We start from the raw sequence: 13,516 nt of genomic DNA on the forward strand, positions 1-13,516 counted from the left end.
TGATTTGTTTTAAAAAATTAAAGATTAAGTCTCACCTTCCATGCAGTAGTGGGCGGTAACGCAACATTTCGGATGCAAACCGTCCTTAAACCAACGAAGAAGAACGTGCACGCTGACTTTAACGTTTTCAACGGCCTAAAAAGCTTTTAGCTAAAAAAAAAAAAGAAAGAAAGAAAGAAAGAAAGCAAGTGATTCCTTGACCTCTTCTAGAAGATTCACAAGTTGACTGTTACAACTGGTATCAGCTGTTCAACAGAAAAGTTTTAGGCTCATTTAAAATCAGCATTGGCAGTGACCTTCTGAACTCGTGTGGGCGTGTTCGTGACTTTAAACGCTGTGGTGGAAGAAAGTTAGCAGTCTAAAATTACAGGTAAGGCAAACATGGAAACATCTTTATGCTTGATAACTGTAAGCTAACGTGTTTTTGTTTTAGTTGACGATGGGCCGAAATAATCTTTATTTTATGGCTAGGTGCTAGCTGCAAACGGACTGTTAGCTGTTAGCTAACTCCCACATCGACCCACATGCGATCGGTTTAGCGTTAGCCAGACGGGAGAGAGGGCCTATTACTGCCTCCGTGGAGGCTGAGTCGTTAGTGACACCATCTTGAAATAACATGGAAAGCAGACGCCACAAACTTTGGCTTGTGGTTGTAGACACACTGATGGGGTGCCATGTATGATTTTATGCTTGCTTAACGTTAATTCACGAATTTGTTGTTTGAGTATCTTGATTCTAGTATGAGACATCAACGCTTAAATTTTGAATATTGGCTTCCACAAATAATTACAAAGGTAATCAGTAATGTGTTGACAACAAAGTGACTAAATATGAACGTTCTGTCCGCATTGGAATTATTTGGGGTGAATAGGGCCATAAATCTAGCATCTATCACTAAAACTCCATGATTAAATAATTGGCTCATAAATACGTAAATTATTCATTGTCAGGTTTGACTATAGCAGCTTGCATTTTGCCATAAATGTTGCAGGCTTCCTGTCGCTAATGCTCTTTGTTATGCTTTCAAATGCTCCTAACAATGCTAATGAACAGGTGAAACGGACTCTAAAACTGTGAAGTACCTCTCCAAACTCCCACACCATGTTGAAGCCCTTTACTGACTTTTGTTTCATGTCGTCCCCAAAAGTTAGAAGAAACATAGCACTTTCTGAGCATAGCTTGTTTCAAATGATAATGACACAATTCTCTGGAGACAGTTTTAAGGGCCTTAGAATTACAGCAACATCGCCTTTTGCTTGATCCTTCAGATGTTGCTGGTGTACCTGTGCCGTTCGAACCCCACTGATTCATATTTTCTGCCCCCTTTGTGTTTTAGCCTGTGTTTGCCAGCATGTCGGACAGCGAGTCCATCAAAAAAATGTTGCGGTCTGTGCTCCAGTCCAGCAAGAGTGGCGTGTCTATCAGTAGCCTCCAGTCAGAATACAGAGGTCTGTGTGGAGAGTTCATCCCGCTGAAGAAGCTGGGCTACTCTAAACTAGAGGACTACCTCAGAAGCATCCCCTCTGTGGTCCGCCTGGATTACTGCATGGGTGAGGTGAGGGCGGTTCTTTCTTCTTCTTCCTCTTCTTCTTCTTTTTTTTTTTTTTAAAAAAGATAATTATATTGTCGGACCGATTTGTGATTTTTACTTTGCTTGACATGGTGCAGTTGACTAGCATGAACACAGAATTGAGAATCTCCAAAGAAAAGTTTGTACTTCCTAAGATTTTGTCAAATTGTCAGAAGTGTGCTTAATTTTACTGTAACAATGAGTCTGCTTCGTAGATTAAATGCTTTGCTGCAGTGTGTCAAGAGACAGCCCACATTGCTGAGTTGGTCGCCAGACAGAGGAGCTGTAAGAAATCTGGCCGCTCCCAAGTGGTCAATTGCAGGATGAGGTTCAAACCCTCCAACCCATACATGCTCAATGGTAGGAGACACACGCACAGCTTTGTTTCTTACGTCAGGACTCTGTCTCTGCAAAAGCCTTCGTATTAAGAGAGTAGCAACACATTGTGAATGCCTTTGCCTGTAACCCACCACCTTTTTTTTCACTCTAAACTAACCCCACAATGCTTTTAGTGAGGCCAAGGTCTTCGCTCCGCCAACCCTCGTCTGCTGATGCCTCTAACTGGATAGCTAACTATTCTCGGCCCCACAAAGTCAGCCACAGAGGCTGCAGTGCCTCAGGGGACTACAGGTGAGAAATATTTGCTATCATATATGAAAAACGTAATATAAAGCCTTTTGTGGCTCCAGAGGAACTTGCATGTGTTTGAGAGAGTGCCTCCACTGATTTCACTTAGTGGCTTAAATGCATAATGATCAGTTCAAAAACAAATGATCAAAGTCATGTGGCAGAATCAGAGATATCGCCTATTTTATTCCACACTTTCCTCTTCCCTTCCCAAAACCTGGCTCCTACATTACCCAAAATGCAACATAGCCACTAAGTGACATCACTGGCAATTTTAGCAGATTACTCACTACCAGGTAACACTTTAATGTGTTAAATTGGTTGAGTTCCTCTTTGAGTGAATAAACAAAATAATTAACCGATGTTGTGGCTTTTGTTTCCCTGATACATCAGGCAGTTGGACCCAAGGTTTAGCGCCAATACCCCTGTTGTGCGTAGAGCACCCGCTTCTCAAACAGCTGTACAACAGTGTGCCTTACCTGAAAGGTAAACATACACATGCAGGCAAACCTCATGCAGCTAACATAGTTCTTCTATATACAGTGTAATTTTGGGCAGATACACATATTTTGAGTTTACATATCCTAACTACATACATATACAGGTTAGTTTGCTATCACAACTTTAATAGTATGTAATGCTAAACATGTTGGTCATGGGTCATTTAATGTGGCAGCAGTGAGATGGGAGGACGTTTCCAAATATATTTTGTCAAGAACCACTTGACCAACCCGTATTAGCTTATTATTGTATCAAGAACAACAACAAGAGTAACAAGAGGTTTGTACTGAATGACGTAAAGCACATTATGCTTTAAATTCTGCTATGTTGCTAACAGGAAAAAGATAAGCTTTTCAGACAACCACCAGAAGCCCAAAGGTATGTGGGACTTTTTTGGTGTGTATCCTTATCAATTTTACAACATTTATTGGAATTAGGTCTTTGAATATAATTCAGGGCTCAAATAGCTGTATAATTCATGAAGCAGTTATTATATTATCATATAATCTATCGTTTAAAAGGTCCAGGAATTTTACCCTGTACATATCTAATACTTTTCTTTCATACCACAGCTACACATGGCCTTAATTAAATAATGCAATTTGACAATTAATATAAATTGTCCCTGACAACGCTATACCTCTGTCAGAATCTTTTTTTGTTGACAGCTGGTGGAGCCAGGATAACACAGCATTACAACAAACAAACTGGCCCCAGTGATAATCCAGCAGATCAGTTTAGTTGTTATATTGTCTGGAGAGTAAAAGTCCGAGCTAAATCCTTTTTCACTTTTCACTGAGGAAGTAATTGCAGACCAGTATATAATATAAATATTGCAAAACAATGATCAAAACATAAAAAACTAAGAGTCTGCTGCATCCTGTCCCTGACATCAGCATTTGTTAACCTTCCACATTGCATAACTTTTCACAGAGAAGCCTCCTGAGGTGTTGAGGCCCAACCAATCCCAGGTACGGAAAGAAATGTTCTCTGTATTTTAACTCTGCACAAAATGACACGACGGCGTACAACTGAATCGCACCACACTGCATTTTGTGTTGTCCTTATTACACCCCTAAAAAAGGCCCAGATTGAACTGCATAGACCTATTGCTCTTTAAAAAAAAATAACACTCACTGAACTGTTGCCTCTGGCTGGTAGAACCCTGAAGGATTTTAATGAAGTCTTACAAAAACAAAACTTACAAAACGTTTGTGTTTGCCTTTTTTATGTGAATCCTGTGTTTATGTATGCAGCACTTGTGCCACATCCCATGTGACTGATGTGAAAGCAGTCATTTTCTGTCATCCCTTTTAATTTGTTTATTTTGTACTTTTCTTTTGTATTCATTTGAACTGTGATTTTCCTCAGTCGAGTCTGTATAATGAAGAGTTGGTGCAGAGCAGAGTAAGTCAGCTCCTGCAGAAATACAGCAGTGGACTGTGGTTGTCTAAACTGCCGGAGGTCTACAATGAAACGTTCAGTGAGAAGCTCCACCCTCAGACACTCACAGATGTCGAAAAGTGGACTGACATCTGTGTGGTAAGTCAGTTACTTTTATTTGTGCCAGTAGTTACACCCCCAAACCAATAAAGAAGGTATTGTTAAGCTTTAGCAGTATAATGCTTCGTCTATCTTTTTGGGGGGAAATTATCTGATGCTGTTCAAATACACAAGATGATAAAGGCAGTAGTTTTTTTTCCCAATTGCAGATGTTTGTTCATTCACTGTTTTTTTTTTGTTTTTTTTTGCCCCAAACACCTTTACCCAAACTCAACAGTAGTTGACAGAAGTTGAAGTCTCTTTCCTTCTCTTCTCTGGCCTTCACAGGTTGTGAAACCTTCCAGCACCAATCAAACTGACTGCCTCATCTACCCTCCTCTGGCTCCTAGCCCTTCTACTGTCCCTCAACACAACCCCACTCCTCCAACATCAGCCACTGATTCAGGCACCATCACCAAACCCATTCCATCATGTTCCTCATCAACTGAGCAGCCTTCCACTCATGCCCATTCATTCCACGTTCCTAAAACTACAGTTTCTCCCTTAGCTAAGCCCACCTTTATTTTTCCCCCACAACCTGTCACTGCCTCTTCAGGTAAACTGTTGTCATCGGTCACGCTGCGCAGTCCTGCCCTCAACCCAGCTCTTGCTCCCCAGCTTCCCACATGTATCAATCTTGCAATCAATGCCAGTGGTGGATGTAAAGATACTTACAACTTGCCTACAGCTACGCTCAACCCCAAACAAAATGCAACACCAGTGGCTCCCCCCCTCCAAATTGGCTCTGACATTTTGCCCCTTTTGAAGGTCACCTTCTCCCCTACGTCCGATTCTGCCTCTTGCCCCCCCTCAAAATCTTCCACTGTTGCCGTGTCAGCTGAGGTGCGTCAGAGAATAAAGGAGCTTCTGTCAAAGAACAGTCATGGTCTGTGGGCCCATGCTTTGCCCAAACTCTTTATGGACACTTACAAGGTGCCGTTCCCCGAGCATATTCTGGATAACTTATCCCTCTTGCTGGATATATGCACTGTGGAGTACCCCATACCACACAACAAAAAGAAGGTAAGTGAATAAGGTGCCACAGCTTGTACCAGAGTTAACACATTGTGCAATTGGCCACAACAAACAGTTAGTTTCATTGTTGATTAATCTGCTGATTATTCACACAATGTATCTTTTACTCTTTGTAAAACAGTAATTGTCAAAGGCAGTGACACCCTGAAACTATTTATGATAGTACACTCTCATCTAGTGAAAGTGAAAAGGACTTGACTAATCATTGCAGCTCTTACGTAAAAGTCAAGATAATTGAGTCTTTCAGTGTAAAATTAAGTTGCCTCAGACAATCTTTTTCTTTTTGTCATCCACACAGTTAATGTGAGGATGAAAAAATGTCGAGTGATAAGTTGGAATGGTGATTGGTGTGGGGAAGAGAAAACACATTCTCAATTCCAACATTTGTAACAATGATTTCTTCACTACCATTACCTTTTATTTCTACAAGGAGTCATGGGACAATCCTTGAATGTCTGTTTGTGTTTAACTATTTGTATTCATTAATGTGTTTGTCACCCATTCCCTGTCCTGTGGTCAGGCCATCCTGTATATCTGCTACACAGCAGACATGGAAGCCACAGACAGCCAGCAGTGCAGTCGCCATCCCCTTCCTTCTGGTTTGGAGGTTGTGGGTGCTGTGATGCCTCCTCCTCTGGTTGCTCCATCAGAGCAGTACCCCTCTGTGCTGATTACTGATGCCAAGAGCAGCAATACTGTTACCATAAGGTGAAGCCCACATTATTGTCAGACAGAAATGTAATAGTCCCTGACGCTGGAAACAGTATTATTTTTAACAGAGGTACAGGAACAGAAGAGTGGTTCACCTGCTAAAAAAAAACAAAAAAAACGCCTCGAATCTTTGTGAGGAATGAAATATGAGCAACCGCTCACATTTGATTTGCTAAAGCAACATCTAGGTTACATTCTTTGAAGACTGATATGCAAAGATGTGTGTCTTGTGCAGGTATGTAGGTGAGAGCTACTCCAATGCCCAGGAGGCCATGGAGGAAGCCATGCACTCCTTCTACAGCCAAAGCTCTTCACACCACACTCGGTGTAACCCTGTGGTTGGTCAGCTTGTAGCAGTCAGAGGGGAGGACGGAGACGAGCTTGCCAGAGCTCAGGTCATGGAGGTTATGGGCTGTGACAAGGTCAAGGTAACTTGTCCAATTAGTTAGTTTGTAGACCTGCTCATTTTTTTTAAGTCTCTTTGAGTATCCAGAACAGCACTTTATAAGTCCAATTTATTAGTGATGTGAAATTGCTTTTGTTGTGAATTGGCACCATCGGTTTCAAACAGATTAATCATATTAAGCATTGTGCTTCTGTGTTTTTGTATAAAGGAACTGTTGTCTGTGTGTTTGCCAGGTATACTATTTAGACCATGGCTTCTCTGTCGAAACCAGTGGGACTAATCTTCTGGAGCTGCACCAGGACTTCTTGTCACTGCCATTTCAGGCTACTAATGTTAGACTTGCAGGTACAGACTTTTTCCTGTGCAACTGGTGTAGATGAAATATGTCACAACAAAACAAGCAAAATGTTTACAATGCCAAGTTCACATACAATATGAGTCAGGGGTCACTAATAGCCCTGATTCTCCTGTTCTTCCTCCCCCTCATCCTGTCCGTCTTTCCTTTCCTTACTTCCCAGGTCTAGAGGCGTTTAGCTCCCATCCGTTGGTGCTTTCCTCCTTGGACAAGTTGGCAGTTGGAAAGATCCTGCTGATGGAGGCATTAGAGCCGTGTCAGCAGGGAGAGATGCCTGTGGTAGTGCTGTATGACACTTCTCAGGATGACGACGTCAACATCAACTCCACCTGCCTGAAGGCTCTGCAAGACAAGACCATGAACAACCCTCTGACTGTAAAGAATGGCGCTAACTACATGTATAGTGTGATGCATGTATGAAGCCAATTAAATAAACTGAGCTGGATGAGCAGTTTCTCCTATTTTTGATTTAGCTCTGCTGTACTAGTGAGTGGTGGTGTTGTACTGTTCTCATGTTGGTGTGTTGTGTCCAACAGTAGATACAAGTGGTAGAGTTTTATTCACTTGTGCTTCAAACCAGCAGATTGTGAGATCTTCACTGGCATCCCTCTCCCTGTTATTGTCTATCTATCTATGAATCTTTCTGTTGCCTCTAGGTGAATGCCACCTATCAGGACGTGTGTGTAACAGATGTGTGTGCAGATGGTATCATCCACTGTCAGCTGCCCTCCAGAGGAGCCGCAAGACTGAGCAAGTTGTTGGAGGAAACAGAGGCAATCTTCGCCTGCCAGGTAGACGAGACTGCAGGAGCTCATGAATATCTCCATTTTGCCTGAGAACTAACGGGCAGGATGCCTAAAATAACAGCTTCAAAATCATGTTGATCACTTGTTTCTGCACTATAGCTTCTGTCAGAGGGGAGGATCACAGCACGACATACATGTTAACTTCAACATAAGGTTTCAACACATAACGTTGTTATGATGTAATGAGATGTGGTTGTAGTTATCACCTATATTATGTCTGACAAATTGTTAGAGGCCTGGGATTTGTATTTACAACACAACTTTGGGAGGAACAACATCGAATAATGTTGCTTTAACAGTGTTTTACAAAATTTCAAGGCTTACAGTGACGTGAATGATATTTGAATGATATTCGATAACTGTAGGTATAAAGAATGCCAACAGTGTAGTTTTCTGGTGTCTGTTCAGTGGGTGGTGGTCCTTTTTCTTTTCTTGCAAAAGTTTGAATTACCTTAACTACAGTAAGTTTGCCTAAATATAGTATAATATGATAAAGTCAGACCTGTAGGTTGGGTTCTGCACCTTGTTCCTAAGAGCTGAGCTTGTGTTGACAGAGACAGGCAAACAGTGTTTTACAGTCACTGAGATTTGATCTGATAAAAACAAGGACAACTCTATCCAAATATTTAGAGTAATATTAAACCCAAACTGCGTCACAACAAAACACTGTTGTCCTAAGTCTCTGAGACCTTTTCAGCATGTTGCAGTTGATGCTATATCCCAAATTATAAATGTTAAAATAGGTATTTTGCAATTGGCGGGATAATCAGCAGCTGCCTGCTGATATTCCTGAAAAGTGATGTTAAGTAAAATTCACTGGGATGCCAAAGGCAATCTCTTCTCCCCAGGTGATGCTGTGAACTGTATCGGTCTGGTGTTCACAGATTGCTGCTGTTTATTACCTGTCTTTATTTTCTTTTTGTAGTTTTCACAACTACTAATTGTTCTTTCCAGGTGACTACTGAGTCCCTGGTGTCTAGACCCTTCAGTGGCAAGGTCTGTCTAGCCCGCTTAAAGGGAAAGTGGTCTAGAGTGGAGGTAAGAACCGAGTCAAACGGAATTCAAATGCATTTCATTTTTAAAAGTTTTAAAATTAAAAGCCATAAATAAATAAATTTGGACATTGAGAGTTTTGGGGTGTTGTTTTGTTGAGCAGTTTCAAGTCGAATATCTTTGGCACCCACTCTCTCACATGTTGTTGCTCTTGTTTTCAGATCACCACCATGTACGGCAACAGAGTGATGGAGATCCTCTTCATTGACTGGGGTGTTCCAGCAACTGTAGAGGTCACAGCTCTCAGAGAGTTCCCCCTGCTTCTCCTCCAGAAATTTGTCATCATCCCACCACAGGTCAGTTGTATGTGTGTGTTCTGTTGTAGGAGTAATATGCACCTTATTCACCCAGTTCAGTTGATGGAGAAGTATCCTTTGTTCTTTTCATAATCTAAGGTAATTCAACAATGTTTTGTGGTTTTTGTTTTTTTTTTTCACCTGTGTCCCCATGTTTTGACGCTTTCTTCAGGCTACCAAATGTCGCCTGGCTGACCTTGATGTTCCACAGGGAGACTGGAGCCCAGAGGCTGTTCTGTGGGTAAAGGAGGTTGTCCTGCGCTCTGAAGACTGTAAAATGAAGGTAACATACAGTTAACACCTCTGAAGCACTTATACAAACTTGTTTTTGGCCTGCATTTGTATTTCCCACAGTGATGGCTGACACAGCACAAACATGCAACAAATAAAGCAGGAAAATAAACTCAGTGGTCATTTTCTCAGTTACACTTCTCCTCCCATTAATGCAAATATCTAGCATTCATGTGGCAACCTCGCTACATAAAAATAACATGGTAGAGAGGTTCAGTAGTTGTCCAGACAAAACATCCAAATTGGGAAGAAATTTGAATTAAGTGATTTCAACCGTGGAATGTTGACGTTTCACCAACCAGAATATGAGTTCTGCTTTAAATTTTTAATGCTCTCACATCATCATTGAGCGGAATCCCTCAGGGATGTTTGCAGCACCTTGTGGAATCCATGCCATGACGAATTCAGCCCGTTCTGGGGGCAAAAGGGGGAGTAACCTGTATTAAAAAAGTGTACCTAATAAAGTGGCCACTCGGAGTATGTTGATTATAAAGGCTTGACTATTTGAAGCATACTGACAGGGTGTGTGGTGCGGTAGCAATTTTGTTGATGTAACGCCAAATATCCCAAATATAAACACTGCAAATCAAGCTTACGAGTACGGCCTTGTTAGAGAACAGCGTGAAACAATCTCAATGGCCTCAAGGTCACACTAAGTTTGTACCTTTTTTGTTTTTTTTTTCTCCATTTCTTCCCTGTTTGAGATCTTGAAATTGGAGCAGCACAAAGGGGACTGTCTGGTCTATATGTACCTGTTCATCGGCACTGACAGTCAGCAGCTGGACAAGAGCATCAACTATCAGCTGGCTCAGTCAGAGCTGTGGCAAAAACTCACAACACGGAGCAACAACAACACAATCCCCAGCAGTAACAGCAGCATGGATACAGGTATAACTGCACATCCAACAAAAGTGCCTTTTGGGGCTGTTCCCAACAACAATCAGTATTTGAATATGTAAATAAGTCTGGTTAAACCTCTTCCAAAGAGCTTTATGGGGTATATGTATAGTGCTAACTCTGCATTAATTGTTTTTGCGTACCTGTTTTTCGATGTTTCTAGCTCACACTGCTCTGGTGGAAAGGTTGACTCTTGGCAGCCTGTCTGGGCAACCTGCTGACAGAGCAGGAAACTCACCTCTACCAGACACGACCACCAAAACATCAATGCAGCCACTTCCGCTGCCTCCCCTGCTTGAGCTCCCCCAGGTATTTGGTCTTGGACAAACAAGTGTATGTATATATGTATGACGTGTCGTATTTTTTTTGGCCTTTTCTGGCTTTATTGATAGTATAGCTGAAGAGTGTGACAGGAAACCGGGTAAGAGAGGGGGAGTGACACGCAGCAAGGGGACCTGGGCCGGGAGTCGAACCCAGGTCCGCTGTAGAGCCTCAGCACATGGGTCGCACACGCTACCGACCGAGCTAAGCGGCGCCCCCATTATTTGCATTTTTCTTGCATAAAACCTAAACAACATTTTGTGTTTAGTTTGGATGTCACACTAAGCCTCTCTGGAGCGGTGGTTCATTGATTCTCCGCCGATGGTGATTCACACAGAGCGAAGCATCTCCGCCTTGCCATGTGTAATTCACAAAGAAAGCCGGCACTGCGGCTCCTAATGAGGTGTGACGGTAGACGATGATCATGACGTCAGTGTGTTTTCAAGGCATTTCCCCGGTGTCCCCCTGTCAATCTAAACCCACAGTTTATAAGCATATGGATGCTGTTACAATGTGTCGTGATTGAGATCCTGACCCACCAAACATCCTGGAAAGTAACAAAGATTTTCGCGCTAAATTACATAATTAGGCTACATAATCGCCATCAGTAAACTGGAAGCTGTCTGACTCACTTGTGGGTACGGAGGCTGTTTTCTGAAGTCTTGGTCTGGAGGGCTAACTGTCGCGGTGATTTATTTTCATCACATCCACTCAGTGAGTTAAAGTTTTTACCGGAGACAGACTCTGTTTTACGGGCCGAAATGTGACGAAAAGTCAGACAGACAGGACGCTTCTCCACATACAGCTGTTGTATTTTTTCCCCTCATATAAGTTGCCAAAGACAGTTACATTACTTTTGTTTGGTCCTGTAACGTTGCTTTGTGGGACATTTCTCTATTAAGTTGTGAAGGACCAGTGTAGTTAACCGACCGTCTGATCTACACGCCCCCGTTCCGTGGCGCCGAGTTATCCGTTCACACTGGTTCAGTTCTCCAATAATACGGCCCTGATACTACCTCCAGAGGCGGATCAGCGCCAGAGCGAAATTTCACCCCTCACCACATGTTAAACTTTCACACAGAGGAGGATGTGGAGAATTGACGCAGGATCCCCGCATGCAAACGGCAGTGTGAATGTGGCTAATATTAACAGTCAGCAGATATAGACTATATTTACCTGTTTTCACTGTCACCAGACTTCTGGTAAGCAATGTAGGCAACAATTAGCACAATGACATTGGACCACACTCGACATGTATTTTGATGATAGAATAATTATGTATACAGATGAGGTAAAAAAACGGAAACAAACCGTAGTCATTAGCCAAACAGAAATGGATATTCAACACAGCCTTTAATAAATGTCATTCTCCTCCTTATTCTTTCAGCCCGGTCAGAACATGGATGTCTTCGTGCCAGTGGCCTGCCACCCTGGTCACTTTGTGCTGCAGCAGTGGCAGGATCTGCATAAGCTTGTTGTGTTAATGGGGGAGATGATCCTCTATTATAACCAGACGTGTAAGACCAACACCACCACAGATGTGACGAAAGGAGATGTCTACGCTGCCAAAATAGACAAGAAGTAGGTGATCAGTGTGTTTACATCTGACGCAGATCTGCCATATAGCTTACCTACTATATCACTTCATCGGAGGCATCGTGTAGTCATGCTAACATCTTTAATATTACGATGACCAAAAGAAGTCAAAAACAACATGATAGATAATCTCATAATTAAACTACAAGGGCTCTTAAACAGTAGATGTTCTGATAAGCTCTTGGAGCATTTTGCGGTGTAACTTGACATTCAAGGAAACGTTTAGACAACGTAATGCTTTAGAATATAGCATTCATGCCGATAAAGTTATTCCTATATGAATTAATATCTTGCTTATCCTTGATTGCCCGTGCACTAGTTGCAGATATCTCAGAAATTACAGGTGATAATCTATTTTGTGCTGATTAACAAAATGTAAAAAATGTGCAATGCTGTTGTCTTATGGTTTAACTTTTGCCGGCTCCTGTCTAGCTGGCACCGTGTACAGGTGAAGGGGATTCTGACCAATGGATTGGTTTCTGTCTATGAGTTGGACCATGGAAGACATGAGCTGGTCCAAAGATCTCTGCTCCAGCCCCTGATAGAGGAGTTCAGACAGCTGCCTTTCCAGGCTATCTCTGCACAACTGGCAGGTGAGTCGGATTACAATTCTGTTTCAGTAAAATGAAACGCATAAAGGCAACATAATGTTTGATAACACACGGTGGAGCACTGATACCCTCACCTGTTGGTTCCACAGGTATGAAGCAGCAACAGTGGACAGAGGAAGCCTCCATGTTATTCAGGAACCATGTGGAGAATCACGCACTGGTGGCCCAGGTGGAGAGTGTGCAGGACCTGTCAGAGGTCAAAGGTGAGCTGTGGGAACGCAGGCTAACAGTTTACCTGGTGGACACTACTGTGGAATCCAGGGACCTTTGGATTCACAGCATCATTGCTGACATCAGCAGTGACTTGTCTTCAGCAGCTTAGGGTGGGTGTTGGGAAGTGAACCATCAAGCTGACTCTGGGACTTCATGCTGACCTCCTAAAATTGTATTTTTGAACCAATAATTGTTTTTTGAATCTTTTCATTTTCTAAGTATGGGGAAAGTGCTCAGTGAAGTGGAGGCCAAAAGTCACTTTCTTTTAGGTAATCATTTTGAAACAACACAGCTTCATCCCACTTTCATTCATCAGCATTCCCTTTGGTCCTTCAAGTTAAGTCATCTGTTTGTTGCATGGTTTGTTGTGTGTGTTATTCAATGGTGTTTGTTCATCTTATTTGTTTTGTTTGTGCTTTATGCATGCAGTGGTGTGTCTCATTTTACGTTTACTGTTGTGTATAAACGTTTTGACATTAATATAACCGACTTAACTGCATCTGCATTAATCTACAGCTGTTAAAACACCACTGATGGGAACACCTTGATTAATATTATCCTGTGTTATTTGACTGAAAAGAATAAGTTGTAATATTTCAAGTGTTTGTTTCAAATTAAAAGCTGTTGACAAAGAATTCTTCTATTAAAACATATAGCCAAAGCAAGGGTGTACTTTGTGTCAAGA

The 13,516-nt window shown here is 42.1% G+C and overlaps 1 protein-coding gene across 2 annotated transcripts; it reads left to right on the forward strand.

Moving 5' to 3' along the window:
- Positions 1 to 79: 79 nt before the first annotated feature.
- Positions 80 to 13,500, forward strand: tdrd7a (tudor domain containing 7 a). Of its 2 annotated transcripts, none has more exons than XM_037085471.1 (22): positions 80 to 370; positions 1,337 to 1,555; positions 1,786 to 1,930; positions 2,083 to 2,200; positions 2,591 to 2,683; positions 3,036 to 3,076; positions 3,632 to 3,669; positions 4,070 to 4,240; positions 4,529 to 5,263; positions 5,796 to 5,983; positions 6,222 to 6,414; positions 6,626 to 6,737; positions 6,911 to 7,161; positions 7,404 to 7,538; positions 8,508 to 8,591; positions 8,768 to 8,902; positions 9,075 to 9,185; positions 9,898 to 10,081; positions 10,254 to 10,399; positions 11,799 to 11,992; positions 12,440 to 12,600; positions 12,708 to 13,500. In XM_037085471.1, exons 2-22 carry the CDS (start codon positions 1,352 to 1,354, stop codon positions 12,938 to 12,940), a joined length of 3,672 nt encoding a protein of 1,223 aa, XP_036941366.1. In that variant the 5' UTR covers positions 80 to 370; positions 1,337 to 1,351; the 3' UTR covers positions 12,941 to 13,500. The 2 variants fall into 2 exon arrangements, with proteins under 2 accessions (XP_036941366.1, XP_036941440.1); XM_037085545.1 differs by having other exon boundaries at positions 6,911 to 7,122.
- Positions 13,501 to 13,516: the final 16 nt, after the last annotated feature.

The sequence above is a fragment of the Acanthopagrus latus genome, chromosome 1, assembly GCF_904848185.1.
Source record: "Acanthopagrus latus isolate v.2019 chromosome 1, fAcaLat1.1, whole genome shotgun sequence".
NCBI classification, from domain to species: Eukaryota; Metazoa; Chordata; class Actinopteri; order Spariformes; family Sparidae; genus Acanthopagrus; species Acanthopagrus latus.

Coding starts and splice junctions, on each gene's coding strand:
- tdrd7a (XM_037085471.1), top strand. CDS start 1,352: ATGTCGGACAGCGAGTCCATCAAAAAAATGTTGCGGTCTGTGCTCCAG. Junction 3,670..4,069: donor TGAGGCCCAACCAATCCCAG/GTACGGAAAGAA, acceptor GATTTTCCTCAG/TCGAGTCTGTATAATGAAGA. Junction 7,162..7,403: donor ACATGTATAGTGTGATGCAT/GTATGAAGCCAA, acceptor TGTTGCCTCTAG/GTGAATGCCACCTATCAGGA.